The sequence below is a fragment of the Xenopus laevis genome, chromosome 5L (assembly GCF_017654675.1).
Source record: "Xenopus laevis strain J_2021 chromosome 5L, Xenopus_laevis_v10.1, whole genome shotgun sequence".
NCBI classification, from domain to species: Eukaryota; Metazoa; Chordata; class Amphibia; order Anura; family Pipidae; genus Xenopus; species Xenopus laevis.
Genome location: NC_054379.1, coordinates 84,427,782 through 84,455,706, shown reverse-complemented (window position 1 = coordinate 84,455,706; position 27,925 = coordinate 84,427,782). Strand labels below are relative to the sequence as shown.

At 35.5% G+C, this 27,925-nt stretch overlaps 1 protein-coding gene across 2 annotated transcripts in view; it reads left to right on the top strand.

Annotated features, from left to right (window-relative positions):
• grik2.L (glutamate receptor, ionotropic, kainate 2 L homeolog) overlaps positions 1-27,925 on the top strand; it is a 322,471-nt gene that overhangs the window by 102,207 nt on the left and 192,339 nt on the right. For both annotated transcript variants that reach the window (XM_041562043.1, NM_001159686.1), the window contains 2 exon segments: positions 17,647-17,814; positions 24,792-25,049. In XM_041562043.1, coding sequence (XP_041417977.1) covers positions 17,647-17,814; positions 24,792-25,049 — 426 coding nt within the window.

The following is a 27,925-nucleotide window of genomic DNA, read 5'->3' as shown; positions in this document are numbered from 1 at the left end:
TGTTTTGATACATTTTCTGATATGACGCACGGTAACTGATTCTAACTGACTGTCTATAGATACTAGTTTAAGATAGGAAATTGACTATGTAACCAGAATAGTCTTAGAACTATATATTTGATTGGTACGATTAACCCAATGTGTGTGTCTAGACTACTGAGTATGTTAAATAGGATATGATGTCAATGTGATGAATGATGCTTGATAAAGGGGCAGGAGCTCCGAAACGTTGCATGTTTGCATGTTCATCCTATTTTTGGTAAAAATGTACCTTATTTCACTTGAAATTGTCTGGACTTTTTTGTTGATATATTATTACATGGATATGGACTAAGTCTAGGACAGGTTAAGTGCTCCACTCCGCTTTGTACAGATATATATATATATATATATGTATATATATATATATAAATACATAAATATATTTATTTACTGTGAGCACATCACACACACACACGTGTTTGCAGAATCAATTTTCCAGTTTCTATTTTACCATACCCATATCAATGCATGTCCATTTATAGGGGCTTGTTATGCTGATGTTGATATCTACATATTTATATATATACATAAATATACATAGACAGAGAGAGAAAGAAAAACATTGGGAGAGAGAGTATTTGTTAGGAAAATGTATTTGTAAGCCAAATTTTCAGTCTCCTGAGACCTTGGCTGAAACGGTTCACAAATAGAACAAATTAATCCGTAAAAAAGATCTGTGAATGCCTTCCTTTATGAATGAATGTGTTCATATGCCTGGTAATTTAAACATAGAATTACCTAAAAAAAGACGATGAGCGATTTTATATAATATGTGACTTTTCCTTTTATATCCCTCTTACAAATGTTATCATGAATAATGGCGGTTAAAATTCCTAATTTTGGATTTAAGACAATGCTGTTTGTAGCATAAGCCATATTAATATGTTGGGCCTCAAAAATCGCACTATGATTGGTGGTAAGGACAGGTCTGTCCAGGAGAGAGCCTTGGATGCAACTGTTTACTAAATAAGCAATAAGGGGCAAGACTTTGGCCCCTTAGTTTTCTAGCACTTGCACCTAGGTCATTTGTAAATAACCTCTCTTGTGTTTGCCCATTAGGTCAGAGACCGCCTCATAATTCTTACTCGCTTTTGCATTGCAAACATGAATTTCCAGTATTTTACCTCTGTATACAGTGATATACAGCAGATTTATGCAAACATAGTGGCACATACTGTACATACATTTTACATGCTTTTATATATAAAAATGTTCAATTCAGACAAACAAGCATGTTTAATTTGTAGTCTTTTCTTGTAGATATTTAACAACAGGGCTTGGGAATTTATATTACGGGAGAACAATTATTGTTGTGGGTGGGAAGCTCGACATTTTAACAGTTTAGTATACTATAAATTGATATTTGATTTGTATTTGACTGTTGGAAATGTGTATTGACATTCATATTTTAGGGAAACAAACTGTGTTGATGATAACACCAACTCTAACTGGCATATTTACTGCATTAAGTTGAAGAAGACACTTCCTAAAGGATGTTTATAGCCACAAGAAGTGTATTTTGGCAGGAAACCCATCATTATATAATGTATAAATCCATAGGGATGTTTTGTACTGCAGGCATTAGGAACCTAAAATTCTATTTATACATTGGTTTGTTTAATAGACATTCAGTTCATATCATGTGAATAAAAAATATCATAAATATTGGTTTAAATGTGAGAAGAAGCTGCACACTAAATGGAAATGGTAAATACGCGGCATGGTATAAGTGGTTAAAGTAGTAGCAATGTGTGCTGAATACATAAAATACATAAAACTATGAATAAACATGTTCTTTTAATAATGTTATGTTTACTAAATTAATAGGTTTGAAACTAGGTCTCATTGTGGCCGTGCTTTAAACACCTGTGCTGCCCAGCTTATAATAATGAGTTAAAAATAAATGCTAAAGGGATGCCTAGAAACCAGAATATGCATTTGTGCATTATCCTGTTGTGTTGCTTATTGGTAAGCCATGCAGTATGGAGACAGTAAACACCTGAAAACACCTTTGTAAAAATTGGCACAATAAATAGGGCTTGTGTTAAAATGACATTTAGCCTATTGTTGTAGTAAAAAAAAAAAAAAATCAATATTTTCCTATTTTTTGCCATTCTAAAGCCAGTTGGATTATTTTCACCGACATTACCCTTTATTTCTAAATGGGGTCATTTTTTCAGAGCTCCCTATTCACCTTTAAACTAATAAACCCCTGCCTAATGTAAACAGCAGCCTTTGAGCAACTCATTATAAGGGGGTTCTAAGTAGTCAATTGGTTCTATCAGCTTCTGTAAAGTTCTTTGGCTAGGGCCAGAAGGATTTGAGATGAGAGATTTTGCTTTTTGTGCTGAAATCCACCACGTCTGCCTGCAACCAGAGGAAAGGAGCGGATTTTGAGCCTGCGTTGCTCTGCAAGCCGAGATCCGACTCATCTGGCCCTAGCCTTTTGGACTGGAAGTCCTAAAACAAAACTGAAGTCCTAAGTGAAACGTTATTCTTCTAATTCTTCTTTTGTTTCTTAACCCACTAGAAACATCACTGTAAGTACAGAGTCACAGGTGCCTTCGTAGTAACTGTAAGATTACTTAATTGTCTCATAAGAAAACGAATAACAATTGAAATGCAGATTTTATATTCTTTCTTTAGAGGCAGCAACCATGGATGTACATGGGGTTCTCTTTACCTGGAAACCAAAATACATCCATGGTCGGTGTTTCTTACTGGCTGAAAACTGCACCATGGGTACTGTACTGTAGGAGCACAATACCATCATTTTTATTCTGCTATCTTCTTATCTTCTTCTTCTTCGTGAAGAGCTGAATATAGAAACAAAAAGCCAGTGCGAATATGCCCGGTTACCTCTGCTTGTAAGTCCCTGCAAGTGAAGCAGCTGAGCGATTGCGCTTGGACTGATTGGCGTGTGACAAGTACTGGAGCTGACCGGCACGTCAGGGAGATCAGGGACCGACTGCTCGCAGATGGCGTGTGACAAGTACAAGGTGCCGGTCAGCTCCATCAGTCGCAGGAGACGTCTCTGATTATCACCCCTCTGGCTGGCAGTTTAGAGCAGGAGGTAAGAGCTGGGCTGCCGGGTTGATGTGCATGCACGGGAGGTACCTGAGATAGGAGGGTGCTGGGGGAATTCGTATCGGTTAGTGCATAGAAGCGTCTCATTGTAATACTTTTATTTTCGGGTACCGGTGTGGGGGCAGCAGGGCCGGTGCAAACTTCTATGTTTTTACTGCCTAAACACAGTCCATGGTTTGCGGAGCATTACAGTCATTGTCTGCAGTCATTGCGGTCAGTCTCCCCAGCGCCGGTATCTGCCCCGCTCCATATAATCAGGCTCAGTCCGAACTCCCAAGCAAAATCGCCCAGCTGGTTCTCTTCAATGGAACCCACTGACATCGCCTTCCTACTGCTGCTGGATGAAGGAGTTTGAAGAAGATCTGTGAATATCCAGGGAGGAGAAATCGAGTGCTGCAGGATGGATGGTCGCCTTTTCGCCGTTGCTGAAGAGGACAGGAAGTGGAATTTCTGTAAGTTATTTCTTAATAAAGGCTTTGCTATTTTAAATTTTAATTTGTGTTGGTGTTTTTTTTTCGTTCTACTCTAACGAAATTTATTGTAAAAATTTTTGATGTTACTGGTCCTTTAAGGAATAGCAAGAAGATGGCAACATGATGCTCCTACAATAGTACCCTGGGCAGGTACTGTTTCTAGGGGTCTTACGTTTGAGATTAGAATCATTGGGTGGTGCATCACAGTTTGGCACACCAAAGTGATTATTACTTTCTTTCATTTTTAACAGCAAACTTTAAAGCTACCCATTTCTATAGTCTGTTCCAGATAGTCTCTATCTCTCTCTATTTCTGTTTTAGCCATTCCTCTTCCAATCCTCTCACTCAATTATATGACTATTCACATGATCCAACAGCATCCTCTTTTAGATGGGATATTGTCTTATCTCCGTTAACACATGAAGCTTTGACCTCTTCGGCCCTGAAATGCCAAACTTTAGTCCCGATACATCAGCAATTTTGACTTCACTTTTCTTCTGATATAAATTGTTACTATTAATTATAATATGATTTTATACTAATCACAAAACTTTCAAGCTGATAAAAACTTTAATTTCATGGGTTTTTTTTAATTTTACTTGGATGTTTGTTTAGAGAAAGCCTTCCTTTTATATTTCTCTGTGGAATTCCTCTAAGGGCTGTTAAAGTTTGGTTTAATTAGGATTGAAAATGGAAACTATATTGCAGCCATGCTGCTTTAATCTCAGAGTTAAAAGTATAATGATGTGAACAAATAATTGTTGAGGGAAAATAATACAACTAATTATTTTAATGTGTTAAATAGTGTAAATCCCAAGGGGTGGTAGCAAAAGGAACCATGTAAGAGCACACAGATTCATTGATGTTTGTGAGGAATTAACAATCTGTGGAACAGTAGTTTTGCTGCCTTGTAGTTGTAAACAAGTTTGCAATTGGGGTTTTTTTCACCTTATAAAAGTATTAGCTTATTTAAAATAAGTAGGATACATTTTTTCAGCAATCTGATAAAAAAAGACTTATTCAAATAGAATGCAGGCAATGGCAGGTCTACTTTGACAGAAAGTGAGGACTTAGGCTGATGAATTCCCTGAACAATGTTCAATCTCACTTTTACCTGCAAAATATAGTAATGCAAGGGAACTGATCTGGCTAACACTCTAATGTGGTACCAGTATTTAATAGAGTACATCTTCAAACAAAATCATATTCTGAAAAAGGGTTTAACCAACTTTTAGACCTGTTTTCTCACAAGCTAAAGTATTTGCTTAGGCATTTGTATTTCATTGCTATAGGATTTATCACGAACAGTTCATTCTTATTGATCTTAATGAAAATCTCACATACCAGTTCACACTTTTCTAAAAATATATTTTCAAGACCCATCATATTCATTTTCTACTTTCTACTTTGTTTTGCAACAAATGACTTTCACTTGCAGCAATCACTGTCATTTTAAATTTATATGCTGCACTAAAAAGATTTATCATGTATAAATAAAATATATGAATAAAATGCATTTTTGTTCTTGGCAGAGATTTCTTTAATATAATGTTATATATTTTAGCACTGCCAAGGTACACAAACTCAAGGTCTAAGAAAATGGAAATGAACAGTACTATGAATTTATATGAAATAAAATAAATAAAAACATTAGATTTCTTTCTGCCTCTAAAATTTATCATTTCCTGATTCCCGTTATGTTGAAAATTCATAGCTAAAATGACAGTGTGCCAAGAATAAACTGAAGGCTGCAGCTAAAATCAAAGCTTATATAATGTTGTAACTTACAAAAGTTATAGGTTTTATTCACATGGCATGGTCTTTATACACCTGGGTGCAAATTTTACCAAGGCCAATGTTTCTCCATTTTATTGACAAAAAGACAATTTTTTTGAAAATTATTATTTTCCTAACAAATAAAAGGTTAATGAAAATGTGCTGTTTTTATTGTTACGAAGTTGGTGAAAAGCATAATAACCTATGAAAGAAACGGTTGCAAGTTTCATAAAACTGTAGGGGGCTGAGCATAAATTTGAATTTTTACTACAATTTAAGTTTTTTTTAAAAATATAAAATTTATCTATGATTTAAAAAACTCAAGTACAAAAAACACAAAAAATGTAAAGCTTGAGTTTTAGAATTTTTTTTAATGATGAGTAAAACAGAAATTTAAGGTACTCAAGTTTTTTCCCCAAGTTTTTCATATTTGAATTTTATAACAAATAAGCAAAAGTCAAGTTTTTTTAAATTGTGAGTTTATTTGAAAAAAATAAAAACTCTAAAACTATACAAATTCAAATTCTTAATAGGCCTTTAGAGGTAGTTGATTTTAAGGGGCAGATTTATCAAAGGTTGAGGTGAATTTTCGAAGTTAAAAACTTCGAATTTAGAGCTATTTTTTGTTTACTTCGACTAGGGAATAGTCCAAATTCGATTTGAATTTAGAAAAAACATTGAAATTAGAATATCAAAATTTATCATGTACTGTCTCTTTAAAACTTTGACTTCGACCATTCGCCATCTAAAACCTGCCGAAGTGCTGTTTTCGCCTATGGGGGACCTCCTAGTACCTATTTGGAGTCAATTGGTGGACTTCGAGAAATCGTCATTTTTTGGCGGGGGACATCGAATTCGATCAAATGCGCTATTCCTTTGATCGTACGATTAGAATTCGGCTGACTGTGGACCTCTTTGACCCAAAAAAAACTTCGACTTCACTTCGGTTGGTCTTTTTGAAATTGAAGTTTTTTCAATTCAAAATTCGACCCTTTATAAATATGCCCCAAAATGTCAACAAAATATATTTTCATGGCTTATGAACATTTGCCATAACTGAACCCTATTGGAATCACAGGAAAATATTTCTTGAACGTTTTCATACTTTATCCTTTCTAGTGATATTTTATCACTAGAAAGAATAACTATTATTTCAGGTCATCCCAGATGTAATGTAAGATTGTATTTCAAGGTCCAGATTGATTGAGATAGAATCTTCTTATATTATCTTACAAACGCCTGTGTAATGTGCAGGAAATAAAATAAAATTAGAAAAACTGCACTTGAGCTCTGTGAGATTAGAAGAGTTTTAGGTCAAAATAGTTTGCACATATAAAATAAGACAGAGATTTAGGTATAAGAGAATATCCTGGGGCTCTGACTGAAGAGGAGCATAAGGGAAGGAGTTTTGATTGCATAAGGAAGGGACAGGTCTGCAATAGGTTTTTGGCAGGTCTATGGGGTTAGTGTGGCTTTGAGGTGGAAGGGGGGGAGCAAGGTTCAGTTAATTGGGGCAGAAGTATGGTAGGTATTTTCCAGAAGAAAGAGGGCTAGGTAGTGTTTATGGTGGGTAGGATAGCAGGGAGAAAGTTTCCCATCCATGCTCCTTAATCTCAGTTCTCAATTTGTGATATGAATGCTTGCCAGTGGGTTCAGGCTACACCTCATACACTAGAAAGCACAAAGGTGCTGATGGTTCACAGGTGCCTCATACACTGTGTCCCTGGAGATGGGCATTCATGGTTACCTGCTTTTAATTGCCCACCTCATGTGACCTCATCTGGGTTAAATGACAAGTATTTCAGAATGCTTGTTGGTAATAGTTTTGTTTTGGCCTTTTACATCCTAACAGGGGGTCCCTCTTCTTAGGATTTTATGGATACAATAAGTAGTTTTGGTGGAGTTCTGTTAATGTTTTGGAAAGCCTGCACACTGATGATGCCCTAGCCATGTACTATGTAGTCAGAAGTAAAACTGTAAATTCAGTTTACACTACATCTATTTGTACAATGTAAACATTACCTTTATCATTCCGTGTGCATGATTACAAACAGCAGTATGTATTTGTCTGCTTTATATGTTAGACATTTTTAGATCTTAGCTCAAGTTCTGTATTTCTGACACTGTAAAAGATTTTCCATGCAGTAATAGTAATAATAAGTATGTTTTAACTGAGGATCAACATTATTTTTATATCAATAATGCAAATTACCTTATTAGCCTGCACTAACCTTATGTCAGAGAACAAAGTAACTCCTGAATATTTTGCTTCTTAATTTTTCTTCAACAAATGTTTTCCCATGACATTATAGAGTCAATTTTCTGACAGTACAAGTTAGTTGTTTATAATGAGAAGAAGATTTTGTACAAACAAGGAGAACAACCTTTACTATGGCATACACAAACAGATTTGAACACATGTTTACTTATGGTTTTATCAATAAAATTGCAAATAAACATGAACAGTAAAAAGAATGTAAAATATGAGTCACTCTACCCCTGTTATTATTTCACATGTGAATAGTCTGCATTTGTATCTATTATAAGAAGATGTTAATACAGGAAGATCATTTTTCCATCACCATTTCTCTAACCCAGTGCTTGGAAATTGATAGCTTAAGTCACACTGTAAGAAAACTGTAGTCTGAAATATTTTGACTAGATATTTAAAAACATAAAAAAGTAAAATATTTAATACACAAAATATGTTAATCCTTCATGGATTAAACTGGAAATCTGAGCCTCAAAAAAATTCTTCACTATGTTACTTCTTTCATAAATACATATTAGTCTAGTGTTTTACATATGCTATATATTTAACTTTTAGAAATACTAAAAAATCACAATTACTTTTTTCCATGTTAAACCAAGTGAGCTTTGTATCATAATTAATAAAGCTTCTGCAGATTTGTGGGAATCTTCATAATGACCAGATTACAGTTACAATTTGTTTGTCATTAATATTGCGACAAAATAAAATATATACCCATATTTATAAATTAAATATGACGATGATACTAGATATCTGGATAGATAGAGAGATATAGAAAAGTATAGTATATATATATATAGATATATATATCTATATCTATATATAGATATATATATATATAGATATATATATATATATATATATATATATATATATATATATATATATATATAGATATATATATATAGATATATCTATATATATAATCAATCATCAAGGAAACCTGCTATGAGTTTCATACTCATGGCTCTGTAATTTCCATAATTTTCTTCAAATGGGCTATTGTAATGAAACTGAATAATGAAACTGTAATAAATAATTGATTATAGGGGTAATTAAAAAAAGACTCCAAAAACATATAGGGGCAGATTTATCAATGTTCAAACGTAAGCTTTTACCTCTATTGAAGTTTTTTTTTTTTTGCTCTAAAACACAAAAAGAGTTTTCAAAACTTGATTAGAATTATTAATAATTTTTTTCAAATTCAAAATAAATCAAATTTGGACTATTCCTCAAGAACACAAAAAATAGCTCAAAATCACTTCAACCTTTGATAAATCTGCCCCTAAGTGTTCTAAGTTAGAACAGTTAAAAAGGGGCTTTGTTCTATACATTTATATGTTTGATTCATTATCTTTGTGTTCCATTTGCACATAGGTTTGGTACTGCCCACAAGATCAATTCATGCAAATAACATTTTTAATGCCATAAAAAGAACACATTACATAAAAAGTTAGGTGTCAGAATGGTAAAAAATAACAGAAATTGTAAAGGTTTTTTCTTTCTTTTTAAGATGTGTTTCATAGAATGTGTTTCTTGCATTCAAATTATAAATTGGTTAGTTGTTTTACCAACATTAGGGGGCCGATTCATCAAGCTCGAGTGAAGGATTCGAAGTAAAAAAACTTCGAATTTCGAAGTGTTTTTTGGGCTACTTCGACCATCGAATGGGCTAGTTCGACCTTCGACTACGACTTCGAATCGAAGGATTCGAAATATAAATCGTTCGACTATTTGACCATTCGATAGTCGAAGTACTGTCTCTTTAAAAAAAACTTCGACCCCCTAGTTCGGCAGATAAAAGCTACCGAAGTCAATGTTAGCCTATGGGGAAGGTCCCCATAGGCTTGCCTAAGTTTTTTTGATCGAAGGATATTCCTTCGATCGTTGGATTTCAATCCTTCGAATCGTTCGATTCGAAGGATTTTATCGTTCGATCGAAGGAATAATCGAAGGAATAATCGCAGAATTTGCGCTAAATCCTTCGACTTCGATATTCGAAGTCGAAGGATTTCAATTCCTAGTCGAATATCGAGGGTTAATTAACCCTCGATATTCGACCCTTGATGAATCGGCCCCCTAAAAATTTAGAGGGCAGTGGAACAATTATAAAACTTTAATTTTTTTAATACATTTTGGTAGGTATTTTTTTTATTCAAATTTGAAGTTATGTGAGTTCAAAAAACTCCCATTATTTCGAAATTTGACCCTTAAATCTGCCAGTTAGAGAAGTGTCCTGAATCAGACTATGCTAGGTTATTATTATTTGAGTTCAAATACAACGCAGATACCAGGAGGCACATTTAAGACAGCTTTATCAAAATGTGAAATTACCCATGTTCTATTCATTCCTATGTGATTTTAAAATAATATTTATCAATGGAGTTCACCATTTGATAAATATGCTTCTAGAAAATCCCATAGGAATGAATAGAAAGTGAGTGAGTGATTCCTAAATTCACACTTTGATAAATCTGCCCCTTATTATTGCTTGAGCCTCCAGGCTCCAGGGTTTACGTGCCACTGCCAATATTTTTCTTTCTTTGTTTTTGAAAAACCCACTCAAGGAAAATAAATGATGAACAGCAACAAGCTGATCACATGTGTGGTTTTAGAAACTGAATGCTAGAGCCTAAAGGCTTGAGAATAAATAAATCAGTCTCTAAGTTTTTCAAACATTCGGGATTTTTTTTTTTTTGGTTTGTTGTTTTTTGTTCTTCTTCAATAATAATGAACTAATATATAAACACTCAAATGTACTATGATAAGCCTCTACAAACCTAAAAATGCTTGCAATGATGGGCGAATGTGACTGTGGCAAAATATTTGCGAATCAGCAAAAATTTTACAAATCTGTTGACGTCAATGGGTGTTTTTTTACATGAAAATTTTCCAAACCACTTTACTTTTTTTTTACTATCCATTTCAGTCTATGGGTGTTTTTACTCAGTGAAATGTCGCAAAATATATTGCACATCCTTATGTTAGCAAAAAAGAAGGAATGTTTATTGAACTATGAGCAGTGAGAGGAACTCCTGTATTCCAGCATATTTTGGGAACCTTTCATAACATAGATGTCAGTACTGTATTTGTTATTCACAATATTGAATTACAGAATTTTAAAACCTGTTCTCTGCAAATGTTTAAAGAATGACAATTACACTTTAAAGGGGGTGCTGGTCCTGATGAAATGTATTTGCACAACACTAGACTACTGTTGTCAATAACAGGCAACGTATTAATTTATTTGTATTTTTGTTAGCAAATGTTATCTCTATTTAAATCTGATACACCAAGAAAATTAATTTCAGATCAAAGATATTTTACAGTTTTTTTACTGTGCCACAAAACCCAACATATTGTCAAAGTTAAGGCATACTGGGAACTGCACTCCAGCAACATATGGATGGATTCAAAGCAATATTGCTTCCCCCAGCACACCAAAGCCAGCAGCAAGTTAAAATACAAAATTTGAATCCCACTTAATTTGGTTCTCTGATTCTATGTTCTTGCTCCGAAGTTAGAAACATTAAATGCAATTTTTTTAGGACTGAGCAAGTCCACCCTGTCCATGCTTTAATTACACCATGAACAGAAACATAATTGGTTGTATGTAGCATTCTCATTGGTGAATATTCTTGCATTTTTTAAAGAAAACTAATGGCCATTGGTGGACAGTTTTATGGATGGTTTAGATTCCCTTTAAGATTAAAACTATTAAAAAAAAAAATACCATAGAGTGCCTGAAATGGAAGTGAGATTTAAGATTTTTAGTATTTGAACTATTTACCAGAACTATAACTTAAAATATAAATGTGTTGCCTTTTTACTGTATATTGGAAGCTATTCTAATTATTTAGCTAAAGTCTGGTTTTGGAACAAGAATACGATTTTAATATATATGCATGCATAAAAAGTGCTGTAATCTTTTTTAACAATGCTGAGCTCATGCCCTAAGCATATGAGGTGAAACTGAAAAGAGCAGTTTCAATCTAGCTCGGTTGTTTGTTCATAATGCACATATTGTTTATGAAGATAGCAATAGTACATTGTGTATCTACCTTCAAAAGCAGAATAGATTAATTTCAAGTGAAGGATCCTATCACAATTGATTGTTGCAGCAATATATGTCTTCTTTTAAATTCTCAGTGGAGGCAATGTTAGAAAATTGCTTTCCTCAGTCGAAACAAAGGTCTCCTTCGTCTCTTACAAGAAGCTGAATTTGGCCATCACGAGCACATTAACTGTGTCTATCATTTCTGTTTAGAATACCATTGTCATTTGAGAAACAATCTCCCACTTCACAGGCATGCCAGCTTACCTGCTCGATATTTTTGTGTTCATATTCCTCATGTAACAATTTTCCAGTTGCCTTAACAAAATCTATCAAATGCATTATTATATTCTTTTTTAGTTGAGCCAGAATTTCCATCTTTGCTTTACAGTTCCTTTCTTAGCCATTGCGCATCTCCTCATTTATATTCAGTGATGGTCTTGTGTCTTTTCATTCTCTCTGTCATACTGTAACTGTGTCCTTATTATGTCCTTCATCTTCTCATTCCCCTATAGCATGAGTAGCATTGTTACATTCATTGCTTACTCTTTCATGCACACACATATACACAAAGCAAGTTATAGAGTTGCTGAAGGATTGGCAGCTCAATTATTTTTTTACATTCGGTAGCAAAATAGTGAATTAAAATCTGCACTTTCTGTAAAATGCTTCAGACCACATTCATTAAAAGCATCAAAACAGCGTAAAAAAAAACTTACCGGTATGGGATCCGTTATCCAGGAACCCATTATATAAAAGCTCCATTTAATCCAAATAATCCAAATTTTTTAAATAATTTCCTTTTTCTCTGTAATAATAAAAGAGTAGCTTGTACTTGATCCTAACTAAGAAATAATTAATCCTTATTGAAAGCAAAAGCAGCTTATTGGGTTATTTAAAATGTACATGATTTTCTAGTAGACTTAAGATATAAAGATCCAAATTACAGAAAAATCTATTAACCCGAAGTCTCAAGCATTCTGGATAACAGGTCCTATAACTGTATTAGAAATGTAGAATAAAACAAAAGAGAGTGACTTAAAGTTAACTTTCATTTACTGAATAGACAAAACATTAAAATATCTGTCTTTTTAAATACTAGTGAATCACTGCAGCATGGTTTTTTTAAATCACAAATTTACACAGCTGCAACTGCACACGCTGCATAGAAAGTCAGGAGGCTATTTAATGAATTGACATTTATCAAAGCAGATCAATGAACTCATCAAAATGAGCAGAGGGATGAAAACTTAAAATGGCAGTGTTTCATTATGGAATAATGCAGTGTCACATATAATTAGAAAAATATTTTCTTTTCTCATAAAAATTGATTATTTATTGGACATATTGTTTTAATTACAGTATGGGCTGTGTGAATTGTTTTTAAGGACCAGGGGTAAAGCTTCCCTTTAATAATATTAAAATCCAAATAACTAACTTTTCAAGCACAAATACAGGCCCAGATTTGTGGAAAGACCACCAAGGTAGGGCAGCAGGATTTAAGGGGGCGGCATGCTGCCCAACCACACCCACATTGGTTCAAAAACACTGGGGATGCACTGAATTTTTTTGAATTCTTGTGGGTCAATCCCCATTGCTCCAGTCCAGATGATAAAAATTTTCACGAATAAAGGTGAGGGGACAGGGGCGACTAACGGAAGTGGGCCTATGGGCGCCCACTATGTAAAGTCAGCCCTGCACAAATATAGTAAAAAACAATTTCACTGCTATATGTAAAATTTCTTTCATTCAGGCCAGAACTAGGAGTAAGCAGAAGAGACACGTGCCTAGGGCACAATGGTGGGGGAGGTCATCAGGCACATATCTCTTCTGTTCAACTACATCCTAATTCATAGGTCCAGTGGGATCTTCAGCCTGCTTGTACTCTGTGTGGTACTCCTTGACTTACCCCCTGCGGCACTCTTCAAACCTGCTCCCATGAGTGTGGCATGAATAAGCCTGCTTTGCCTCGGCCACATTCATGACGTGGCCTAGCACTGCTTCCCTCCACTCTACATGGTGGAGTCCAGTCCTTTTTCTGTTTCAGAGCATGAATATAGTTTCCCCCTATTTCACTATCAATTTCTCTAACAGCAAGCATATCCCAAATGCCTCTTCTCCAGAGAGCAAAAACCCAGTTTATAGTTTGACATGAACCATTCCTTTTGCCTAGTCATACACCTCAGAGGTATATGTTTTATATATAAAACTGATTGTTTAGGAACATTAATTATCACACTTAAAGGAATGATATACCCCCATACAGGTCTCTATGAAAATATATTGCATAAAGCTCTGTAAAGCTCTGTAAAGTTGATGTAAGGCTCTGCTTCTTGTAAATAAATCATTTTCACAATAATATATTTTATAGTAGTATGTGCCATTGGGTAATCCTAAATAGAAAATTACTACCGTATTTTAAGAAATAAGGGCCAGTCCCTGTTATTGTTAGAGCTGTAGCATTTCTGGCCAGGTGATCTCTGAGACAGCACAGAGAATATCATACAATGGGGGTCAAGGGAAAAGATGTAAAAGGGCAATATTTACCTAAATATATATTCTAGTTTGGTAAGATTCCACTTTGGGGCAGATTTATTAAAATGTGAGATTAGAGCTCAGTGGAGTTCATCTTTTGATAAATATGCTTTTAAAAATCCCACATGAATGAATATAAAGTGAGTGAGTTTTTCTGTGGGGAGTTCTAATCTTGAATTTTGATAAATCTGCTCCTTAATATGATGTAAACTATACGTTGCTTAAGTATTCGTTTTGTAGGTATACAGTGGCTCAGGTGGAGAGGCATACATTTCTCACAAATGATTCCAAATGTCTGTCCTGAGTCTTTATTGATTGTATTTCTGTTTCTCTTGCACTCTATATAAATTAGCTATGGAAGATATTATGTAAAACCAGGTTATAAACTTGCCTTTTGATACCCAGTCTGTATGACCAAGATGAAAAACACAGTCATTGAAAATGTTTTGAATACATTGAAAAAAACAGACACGCTTTCTTTCCAGTTTACGAGAAAGTCCATAAATCAAGAGTCCTTTTGTTTTTATGGGAAATTTGAACGTTACTTAATATGTTAAATAATGCAGTCTCTGTGTGATTTGAAATTCTGTTTTTTGTGCAAGAATAGGAACATAATGCCCTTCATGGCAGAACACTACAGACAATAATATATTAAAATGCGATAAAACGGAAAATCTTTTTTAAACAGTGCTATGGTCCACTTAACATTCATTATGAAGTGCTTCTCTACACACTACTCAGCTTTTTACAGAAATATTGGAACGATGGAGCAATGGAGATATTTTGATTAGTAGAATTGTAGACAGAGGTGAATCTGTCTGGTTAGCATACATATTATGATTTTGTCATAGCTAATTTGCTATTTAAATCTTCATACCAATTTGGTTCATTTTAATAGTGACCTTTATGTTGGTAATATTATATTATGCTGAATATTGTTATTCCTATTGTTACTGATCTATTGTAAAATATAAATGTTCCTTATAAATGTAATTTATACAGTTAAAGGAACGTGAATTTGGAACCACTATTGCCATATTTATTATATATATTATATCATTCTGACTTCATTATATTACTTTGTAATCAGACATTGGGATAAAGAAGCCTGATTTCAAATATGTGTAATATTAAAGTTTTTTCTACTTTGAATAAACTCAAAGACTAGAATGTTTGCTTATTAATTAATAAAAATCAGAATATACAAAATTTGTATACACAAATTTGTGACAAATATTAGAATACCTCAACTTTGTACTGTATTTTTTTCAATGGGTTAAAAAATTAGAAAAACTTGCATTTGAAAAAAACACTTTAAATTAGTCATATACAGCTTCCCTTTACTTCTACATAAACTCAGAATCTTTTAAAGTTTTATGATTTTTTTTGAAAAAAGTTATAAAGCTTAAAGGACATGTAAACCTCATCCATAAAAACGTAATCAGTGAACAGCCACTTTAAAATCTTTAGATAACTGCTAGTCTGGTTGTTAAAAGGATAACAGTAAGGCTGCAACATCCCCTTAATAACTTAGAAATCCTTCTCCTCCTCTAACCCACTTGGCCATCTTAGGAATTTGCTTCAGCTGTTGACTTATGAGCATGCTCAGTTCTTCTCAACTCAGAATTCTAAACACACCCTATAGTCTATCAGCCAATTAAGAGACAACATTACTGGTTCCATAGAAACTCTAGTTGTCTGATCCTATTTTATTCTCCTAACCACCTCTCCTGAGCTCAGTTTAACCATTACAGAGCTCAATCCCAGCAGAACTTTTTTATCAAAGTATGTTGTGTCAGTGTAAACCTGCATTGCATGGACTTTACAGCATACATGTCCTGTTTGCAGATGTCAATGTTTCTGATGATGTGTCAGAGGGAAAACGACCACCTGGTGAAAGCTGCTATTTGTTTTAGGAAAATGTAATGGCGGTGGTAAATGGAGGGGGTATATGCAGTACAAATGATGTGACTTGGGTGGGGAAGATATGGCCAATTTATATACATGGTATGAAAATGTAGGGTTTACATGTCCTTTAATACAAATTCAGAAATTTTAGAACAACATTGAAATAGGAGCAAATATTTGAATTTGAACCTCCCTTGGTCACTGCTAGAAAACTGTGAATTAAGCTTCCACTGCCATTGCAGGAACAAAGAACATAAAGCCAGCATTACACAGCTCAGGGGAGATTCTCATTGGTGGATTATTCTACATTTAAAACGCTGACAAAAGTTGTTATGACCCTGCTGATGTGAAATGAACTTCTTTAACCTTCTGTAGATGTGTCTGGGCATAAAATAAAAGTTTTACAGTGCTGTGTAATGGCAGGATATTCAGGTTTTTATTGTAACTTATTGAACTATTACTGCTGCTCCTATCCCACACCCCCTGGTTTCTATTGAAAGTTGGAACCTAATGGACATATTGTTAAATGGTGAGCATTTTATGACTGAGCATTTAACTTGTTACTATGTATACTGAAGTGTCCATCAATCTTTGCATGACAGTAACATAATATTCACCAAAATAGCCTGAGTGATATTCAAATTTTCCTTGAGATTTATAGCCAACCCGATCCTCTGTACATAAAATATCAACTCTTTTCTACTATGAGCAAATATATTGTACAGTTTCCAACTGGAGACATTTAGAGGCTCATTTATCAAAGGTCGAATTGTGAATTCATGTGAATTTTTTTTTAATGCTTATAAATTCACGTATACTCGAAATTCAGTAATAAAAAATCTAATCTAAAACTCGAATGAATATTATGAACCCAAAAACTCTCAAATTTTAGTCAAATTTGACTAAGCTCAAATCTCCACAAAATAACTTGAATATCAGGAAGGATTCAAATGAGTCACAAATGGGTCAAACATCTTCAAATGGGTCACTGGACCATCTCCCATTGACTTATACATGAACTTGGCAGGCTTTAGGTATAGTCAAATTCAAATTATTCCCAGGGTAAAGGTTTGATAAATTGCGAAATTCAGATCAAGTTTGCAATATTTCCAATTCGAATTAGTGAGTTTTGACCAAAAAAAACTTCGAAAATTTGAATTTCCTATTTGAGCCTTGGTAAATCTGCAAATATACATCCAGTCAAAGTAGGATAAAATGATAATAAAATGCATTATAGTAAAAAGATGTGCAAGAACACTGCATTAAAATGATATGTAACAGAATTATGTTAGCACATGTTTTCATGGTATTTAAAAGGATGTATACTATTTATGTTAAACCGATTTATAGTTTAAGTTAAATAATGTACCATTGTTAAACCAAATGAAAAAAATAAAGAGGAAAAATATAAACATTGTTTTTAATGTCTGCAAAATAAAAAAGGGGAAGAAGATAATAAAAATTGTATAATTATGTAATGCTTCTTTTTTCTATTTTAGGGGGAATTTTTGAAAATGTTGAGTCTGGACCTTCTGGAGCAGAAGAATTAGCTTTCAGGTTTGCTGTGAATACAATTAACAGAAACCGAACATTACTGCCAAACACAACATTAACGTATGATACTCAAAAGATAAACCTCTATGACAGCTTTGAAGCATCTAGAAAAGGTAACCTTTCTCTCAATAACCTTATTGTCTTCAGCAGATATCTGCAAACTGTGGGTCTCTAGCTATTACTGAACTAAGGATCCCTTTAGTGACTGCTAAAAGTGAATGCCACTCAGTGATGTTTGAACAGACAAAGATTATTTTACATTTTATTTGTTCTAAAGAAAATATGTTTAAGAAAATGATTTTAGATTTTTAGATATCAAATAAATTACTTAGTTAAAAAATGCTCCAGACATATCATGTGACACAGCACATAACCTTGTTCATTAGAAAAAGTATATACCATAAAGATAAGAAAATATAATAATAAATATTGGTAGAACAAAATTTGCATAAAATGCATACCTACTCACAAATCAACAAGGCAATACATCTTCTAAGCAAAAGGATCCCCCATAAGACATATTGGATCTAACTATCAATGAATATCTGACACCCAACTGCTGCATAAAGAGAGATTGAAGAGAAACAGATGCAGAGAGAGGGACAATGAAGATAAACTTGATTATTTCAGAAACAATGCAGAATTTTTAATTGACTGTATTTAGAACATTTCTTATTTCAGTATGATGAAGCGTCTATTAAATTTAAATTAAAGATGCTCATTGCATATTCCTATAGTTGTATACAGCGCCGGGGCATCCGTTTCTACTCTTCTGAATTGAGCCTACTGACACAGGGGAACTCTGAAGCTACTAACACCTTCAAGCTAATCCCAGTCTTCCCTCTGCGGACTGAATCAATAGCAGACTTGCGCACACTAAATAATGCACAAACATCATACTAAACCTACTTCACCTCTATGAACAGAAGGAATTCTGTATGTCATATGCATGACTACAATACATCTGCTACAGTTTCAATTTTTTACATATTGAACTGCAGATTATGATAGTAATACCTGCACATTGTAGCTGTAGAGTTGATGCAACGTTTGTGATTTTTATATGCCAGAGGAACGTAAAAAAAAGAATGAGTACTTATTCTGGAATATCAAATTCAACTATAAATGCATGGCCCTGGTCAAGGGACTTAAGTCCATGGTATCTCATCTAACATGGCTGCTAAAAAAGTGTTAAATAGCATTTCTATTCTCCTTTTAGAAAGGTTTAAATGCATAATAATGTGAAGGAAAACGAAGATAATCGACTTGATTTCCTGGCAGACAGTATTAATTTAAGATGCCATTTCTGACATTGAAATATATTGAGATTCATTGCATCCCTTCTGGCATGTGCATGGATCTGTGCATTCCTCCATATGTATCAGCATTCGGAAAAAGATACAATTTTAGAATTCTGAATAATGAGAATACACTATGCAGTAAAACAATACTAGTGTTATAAGGTCCATGAGGTCCATCCAACTGCCTATTAAGGATGACTGCCATTGAATAATACAAAGTAAATATAGACATGTCAGCCACTTTTATTCTTATTTCATATTTTTCAAAAAATGTAGATATACTTTTTAAAGCACCAGTATTTATTTGTTGCTAATTTTACATTTAATAATGGTATGCCTGATAATAAGTTCTCCAAATATAATATTTGGTTATAATGTATGCTAATGTTTACCTTAGTTTAATAAAGCTGATTGACATTTTGTACACTGATCGGCTATTCTACATATCCACTTAACATTTTTTGCTTCATCCATGTAAATCTTTAACCAGTCCTGGCCTTCTGCTCCAGCTATAGCTACAACAGTACCATGGACTACATTCCATGTTTCTTCCCCATATAATTTTATAAACACCTGTCAAAAAGTAAATTAAACTAAATTTGCCACATATCATCAACGTATGGGGCTGTAGGGAATGTTTAAAGAAATTGCATGTTAACTAAAAAATGCCCATCTTCTCAAAAAAAAAGCCTAGTAACCAGGCATCCATCACAATGAAAGACGAATAGGAGTCTACACATACAGAAAGATAAGCAACACAAAATAATTATAAAAATAAAATATGATTGTATGTCATATTGAAAGATAACTAGGAAAGTGTTAAGGCCTGCACTTGATACTAGAACAAATGCCAAGCACCCTGGTCTCGGTTCGGCTTCACCAGTAGTGTGACCACCGTTGGGCTTCGGGAGGAGCCCTCGGCTTACTTGGGTGCCACCTGGACTTAACGAGGGGTGCAAGGCGAGATGTTCTGGCTGGCGAAGGGGCACGGCTGTTAGCAAAGTCTTTTTGGGCCAAAGGTCACGGTACAAAAGGATTAGGCAGAAGAATGGTCAGACAGGCTGGGTCAAGGCAGGCAGATATAAGAATCGTCAGGCAGGCAAGGGTCAAACCGGGTTTTCAATCAAGGGGTTAAGCAGGAAGAGTTGTCGTAGGCAGGCAAGGGTCAGGATACAGAGTTCAGAGTAGTCAGGATACAGGCAGGGTCAAACACGGATAATCAAGATACAGAATAACAGGAACAGATGCACTAGGCTCAGAAGCCACTTAGAAACAAAGTTCTATCACGGGCAAGGGGCTGAACACAGAATGGCCCTTAAATAGATTCAAATTTCGCACCAAACGTGCACCAAAAACGTGTTGGCGCAAATGTGCCAGCGTGCCTGCGCCTTTAAGAATCAAAAGATGCCCTAGAATCAAAGATGGCGCCGGCGCCAGCGCCGGCTCACGGACCATGCGGCGGGCGTCCCCGCCGCACAGGTAACCCCATACCCCTTACAGAAAGCTGCTGCATATAAAAGTATGCAAGTAAATATCATCATTATAATATAAATCTATTCTCACACTCAGGGGCAGATGTATGAAGGGTCGAATATCGAGGGTTAATTAACCCTCGATATTCGACTAGGAACTAAAATCGTTCGACTTCGAATATCGAAGTCGAACGATTTAGCGCAAATCCTGCGATCGAAGGATTATTCGTTCAATCGAACGATTAAATCCTTCGAATTGAACGATTCGAAGGATTTTAATACAACGATCGAAGGAATATCCTTCGATCAAAAAATCTCAGGCAAGCCTATGGGGACTTCGACTATCGAATGGTCGAATAGTCGAACGATTTTTAGTTCGAATCGTTCGATTCGAAGTCGAAGTAGTAGTCGAAGGTCGAAGTAGCCCATTCGATGGTCGAAGTAGCCCAAAAAACACTTCGAAATTCGAAGTTTTTTTAATTCGAATCCTTCACTCGAGCTTTGTAAATGTGCCCCTCAGTCTTCTATCTGAGTGCAGGGGATCATTTTAATTTTTACTTTGGAGAGACTAAAAATATAAATCCAAATTAAAATAGTAATATAAAAAATAACTTGGTTAGATTACATTCAAATATAAAATTCTCAGGGGTCTGTTTACTTATTTTTATATAAATTAACATGAGATTATAATAGCAATGAACATATAAACACTCTCCCAGTAACATTTACATAATATACATTATATAAAACTTTCAATGAATCAAGTAACTGTAATTGTAGTCTATAGAATAGTTTTTTTTATCCATTTCTGTTTAAGGATGGCAGAAAACTGATATATATTGTAAAGTAACAATGTACAAATAACTTTAAAAGTATTAAAAATCTGCAATTAATGCATATTAGAGAGTTGCATAGAACAACATTTTCTTTCACTGTGTCAAAAGTATCTTTTGGTAAGGACCCCTTTAAACTCTATGGGGCAAATTCACTTTGCCTCACTTCGCCGCACTTCGCCAGGCGTAGTTTCGCCAGCGCTCCGCAAATTCACTAAAATCCGAAGTTGCGCTCAGGGGTAGCGTAAGGTTGCGAAGTTGCGCTAGCGTTGATTCGCTATGTAAAGCGAAGTTAAGCTAGTGAAGGCTAATTTGCATACGGCGCGAAATTCAAATTTCAATGGAGGAATACGTATCAGCACTACAAATGCCAAGAAAACCTTCAAATCAGCAAATAAAATTTTTATTTTGCCCTACACATGTGCCCACTGTCTAGGTAAGTTGCCATGAGTCAGGAAATGTAGGGGGGAAGGAGGTGAGCCCCAAAAATTTTTTCGATCTTTTTCAGCCTATCACCCATAATGTAGAAAACACGCCAGCGTTTTTTGGGACTTAGAAAAAATTTTGGCTTTTTTTCAAACAATCCCTATCTACTCTATTGCGCTTCGCCAGGTCTGAGGTGGTGAAGGAAGTCTAGCGTAAAAGGTAGCGTTCAGTACACTGCGCAAGTTAGTGAATTTGCGTAGTTACGTCGCTAGCGAAAATTCGCCAGGCGTAAGGGTGCGAAGTAACACTAGAGAAACTACGCCAGCGTTCGTTAGTGAATTTGCGCAGTAACGAAAATGCCAAACGCTAGCGAATTAACGCTAGCGTTCGGCGCTTCGGCGCTTAGTGAATTTGCCCCACTTAGCTTTTGTAACAGCCTGTTAACTTGGAGCCTTGGGACTGCTTGAGGAACCCTCTTTAGCAAAACAGGACACCCTTCCTAATACTGGTCTTTACCAACGTCCTTTTGGGGCTTAGAAAACTTTCTGCTGTGGGATAGACAGGGAACCTAAAAATGGCAGAGAAAATTCCAATAGCAATGTACAGACAAGACATATACAGTAAAAGGCAATGGGTCAGGGCAGAAAGCAGGGAAACAAAGTCAATGACAGGTACAAGGCAAACCAGGAAGCAAAACAGGGGAGCAAGGCTTATACACAGAACTTTAACACAGAACCAACTTGGGCGAAATTACAAGCAATGGGCTTTTCAATTTCTCACCAATTGATGTTACTGCTCACCACCATGCAGTGGAACACCGAAGTGCACACATGTGCAAATGGACCCGTTGACCATTGCAGCTATATTTATATTGAATCATTCTGGTCTCTTTAAGTTGCTAGGCATGTTGAAATGCAAAGAAATAAAACTAAAATAAATGATAAAAATTATATAAATGATTGCTTGCAATCTCTGCAGCATACTGTACATACAGTTTGGTTTTCGTAAGTCAATAGTGCACTATTTTTTCTCTCTCACGTTTGGGCCATATTTAGGAGAGATATTTTGAATTAAACCTTACATCACTGCACATCTATCCAGAAGAACTCAGGTTAAACCATTTTAATATGAGCAGCAGTTTAATGGCCAGATCTGACACAAACAATATCTCCTCTTTATATTCTATACGAAGGTCTTAGCCAGCAAGCTGTATAGGATGTTGTGCTCAGCAACAAGAATGCCAAGCCAAACCTCCAGAAGAAAATGAAATAAGCCATGTGCTAGCAATGCTGCATACTTAATTCTTTTTTTTTAAATAATAAAAGGTTGAAAGTCAGACTTCTAAAGTACATCTTAAATATAATGGGCCTTTTACAGCTATATATTTAGCATGCTGCAAGCAAAGAAAATCAAACTTTTACTACCATCTTTGCACTATGCATTTGACAAGCTTTTCTATTCATCACTATTTCCATTAGTAAAAGGGGGGCAGAGATCATCACAATAAAAGTATGCGTAGTCCTATTAGATATACATACACACTCCTGGAGATCAGCGCAGATCAAAGCTTAATGGATTTTTAAACACCCAAACTGCAGCAAAGCAGTTTTTCTACAATGACAAAATAACCTCTGATTTAAATTTCAATATATATATTAAGTTATCTGAGCTCAAGAAGGTAGTAAATATATATACTGTGTATATATATATATATATATATATATATATATATATATATATATATATATATATTTATTAACAAGGGCCCCAGTCCCTGAACTAGCCACACAGCCCCACAGCATGATGGAACCTCCACCAAATTTGACAGTAGGTAGCAGGTGTTTTTCTTGTGGTGTTCTTCTTCCACCATGTAAAGCGCTTTTTGTTATGACCAAATAGCTAAATTTTTGTCTCATCAGTCCAAAGCACTTTGTTCCATAATTGGCTTGTCTAAATGAGCATTTGCATACAACAAGCGACTCTGTTTGTGGCATAATGCAGAAAGGGCTTCCTTCTTGTCACCCTGCCATACAGATGTTCTTTATGCAAATTGCGCTAAATTGTAGAACGATGTACAGATACACCATCTGCAGCAAGATGTTATTGCAGGTCTTTGGAGGTGATCTTTGGGTTGTCTAACCATTCTCACAATCCTCCGCATATGCCGCTCCTGTATTTTTCTTGGCCTGCCAGACCTGGGTTTTTCCAGCAACTGTGGCTGTGGCCTTCTATTTCCTGATTACATTCCTTACAGTTGAAACTGACAGTTTAAACCTCTGAGATAGCTTTTTGTAGCCTTCCCCTAAACCATGATACTGAACAATCTTTGTTTTCAGATCTTTTAAGAGTTGTTTGAGGATCCTGTCACTCTTCAGAGGGGAGTCAAACAGAAGCACAACTTGCAATTGGCCACCTTAAATACCTTTTCTCATGATTATACACACCTGCCTATGAAGTTCAAAGCTTAACTAGCTAATCCAAGCAATTTGGTGTTGACAGTAATGTTGTCACTATACCAAATGGGCAACACAACCATTTTTCAAGATGCAACTAAATCATATCCTTTTCAGCCACTTCTTTAAAAGAAGTATGCCTATCCAGTAGTTAGTTCCATCATAATTTCTATAATTTATAATGACATCTCACAATATAATATTCTTCATAAGACTGTTATTGTATTGCTAAATGCAATTGCTCATTGCACACTTTTAAGAATTGCTTGAAGGTGGAGTAATTTTTTGGAGCAAACATAACTTTTTTAGTAAGACATTTATCACGCAAAGGCATACACTTTTACATTGCAAATATTTTTCGCAAATCTTGTTTTCTATGTCAAAATGAGAGACACATATGATCTGTTAAGTGGCCACATGAATAATGCCTTACAAAGGCTGCAGTATGAAAAAAATTCTATGAAGACAGAAGAAATGCTAATATTACTTTAAGTCCTTAAGTCCAGCATCTCTGTATACATTGAATTGTTCAGAATAATGCAGTTCTGAATTAAGTTTTAAAATAGAATATATCCATTTTCTGATTTCTGTTTTTCTTTTTATAGCATGTGAACAGTTGTCTCTGGGAGTAGCAGCAATTTTTGGACCATCGCACAGTTCATCAGCTAATGCAGTACAATCTATTTGCAATGCATTAGGGGTTCCACACATTCAGACTCGCTGGAAACATCAGGTTTCTGATAACAAAGACTCTTTCTATGTCAGTTTGTACCCAGACTTTTCATCACTCAGTCGGGCAATCCTTGATTTGGTGCAGTTCTTCAAATGGAAGACGGTTACAATCGCATATGATGATAGCACAGGTAAGAAGAGCTGAATGCATATTATGAGTCAATGTGCTTTCACAGATAGATTCAGTGGGGGAGCCTTTAAAACCTTCTTTTAACAGAAGTCTCATTTAAGGATCTAAAACAGTATGAAGAAAATATTGATTTACTTAGATCACTCCTTTGACCTTTTGTCTCAGTAAACAACATAGCATTTTCCTCTTTGACCTTCCTAAATGTTAATCAAACCCACTTCACTTCTTAGGTCTCAAGACGCCATTCTTTTTAAATGTTGTGTTTTATTAATAATACTGTTCATTTTGTTACATGTTTAGTTAAGAACTAAACAGACGTGAATGAATATTGTTCTCTAGACTGTAATATCTGAGCTGTAGGGTGCTAATGGATTTTCTTAATAGTCTCTATTGGTGTGAAAAACAATCTTATTGCATTTATAACATAAAAAAGACTTATGAAAGTTTTCCTACACCTACAATAATAGTAAATGAAACTGAATAATACAAAAGGGTTTATTTCATTTTCTAAATTTTATTTGATTTTCTAAAAATAACTGCACATGGAATTTCATCATAATTCATACTACACAGACCACTAAATGTACTAAGTTAGTGATGGGTGAATTTTGGCAAAAAAATTGCGAATTTGAAGTCAATGGGCGTCAAAAATTGACGCCTGCAACAATTTTTATATGCGCGCCTATTTTGTCCAAATGCAAAAGTCAATGGGCGTCTGAATAAATTTCACGGGCGACAATTTTTATGTGCACGACTATTCTGACGCGCGCCCAAATATATTGGATGTGGTGGATTTTTTGCCAGCGAATTTTCACATTAACCAACATCAATAACAAAGCACCCACTTGGCTTGTAAAACAGTATTCTGTAAATTTAGCCACAGTTAGGGCTTGTGTTAAGCTGCCACTGGTGTGTCAAACAGTTCACACTGTTTTTTGAAAGTTTTACCAAGTTTGATGAGTCAATGGAAAGAAAGGGTAATCTTGTGCTTTTATGCAGCCTTTATTCCTTAAGAAAGGGTTATGTTCTTCCATTATTGCAGATGAGGAGATTTCCCCATTGAGAGCACCCTACACTGCATCTCTGAGACCGAATTCCCATTGGTAATTGTTAGGCTAGAGTCACATTAGGTCTTTAGTATCTTCTATTTGTAGAGCAATACCCTTATGGTGACATACTTGACTTCACATAGTAGGTTAACGGTGGCTAATGGGTATAATATAGGCAGATCGCATGTGGAGGAAATCCCATACAAAAGCTGACTTCCTCCACTATAAATTTCTCATGGCCTGCCTTGGTACTGCCCTAACCCAGGCTAAACAGCAGCACTACAATACACTCATAAATAACAATAAATCCAACTCGCTACTTCATCCCTCTACAAATGATACGCTAACACCTGAACATATCCCCCCATGACTTTGCAGACTTCTTTGAAAGCAAAGTTGGCTCTATCCACAAACAATTTTCCCACCCCTCAGATATCAATATTCGCATTCCCCCTAAAGCTTCTATTTCCATTTTCAACTCTTTTGATCGTATATCTGAGCCGGAAGTCTGTAAACTTCTCCTATCTTCTCCATCAACAACTTGCTTACTTAATCCTATCCCATCACCTCTACTAAAACAGTGTGCTCACTCCAGGACTTACTCATATATTCATTTTCTCGCTAACTTCTGCTATTCCCCTCGTTATTCAAACAGGCCTGTGTCAAGCCCATTCTGAAAAAGGCTACACTGGACCCATCCTGTTTGTCTAACTACCGTCCTGTCTCTCTCTTACCGCTAGCCTCTAAACTTCTGAAATGTCTCATCTTCTATAAGTGATGGGCGAATTTATTCGCCAGGCAGGAATTTGAGGTGAATTCCCTGATTCACCGATGGTGAATAAATTTGCGAAACCGCTGTGAAAATTCACCAGTGTCCATAAAAATGGACGCCGGCATCAAAAACGAGACACCGGTGCCTTTTCATGAATTATTCGCCGTTTCGCGAATTTCGCTGAAAATTCGTGAATTATTCGGCGAAGCTAAACGCCACAGATTCACCCATCACTATTCTTCTCCCGTACTACTAATTTTCTCTGGACCAATAATCTACTTTTCTGGCTTTCGACCAGCACACTCCTCACTCTCTTACTGCATTGCATACTGCATAGCACTTAAGCTCTTTGTCCTATGATTCTGTATATATTTATTATGTGATTTATCTTCACTGTGTATACATTTATATATATATATTGTACTTTTTGCATGGCCGGCCCAGTCTGCCACGTCGCCCCTACACTGAGCACGCGCAGGCACGCTGACAAAACTGTCACAGCGCACGCCACTGTCAATCACATAGGCACGCGCATGCGTACACACGCACACAGGCACACATCGCTTGCCACGCTCCTGTCACATAGGAGCGTGCGCATGTGCACAAAGAGCCGTAATGAACACCGGGCGGGGGTAGGCAGCAGTTAAAGGTGCCCCCTAAGCTTTGCGCCTTAGGCACGTGCATACTCTGCCTACCCCTAGTTCCGGCCCTGACTTTTTGCACTGTACAGCGCTGCAGCTCCTTAACAGCCCTTTACAAATAAACTTATACATACGTACATACAATTAAACCATTTACACACACAGCTATAGAAAGCAGTATGCTCGCATCACCACCCAAAAATAGTCATTTTTGCAAATTTACTAAAGGCGAAGTGACTAATGTGGGTGAAAATTTGTCAGCATAAGGTCATTTCGGTACTTCGCAGATTTACTAATGGTCGCTGGCGTAATTTCGCTAGTGAAGGAGATAGATTCTAACGCCTGGTGAATTTGCACTCTGGTGAATGAACGTAACTACACAAATTCATTAAGATGTGGATTTTACTGAACGTTA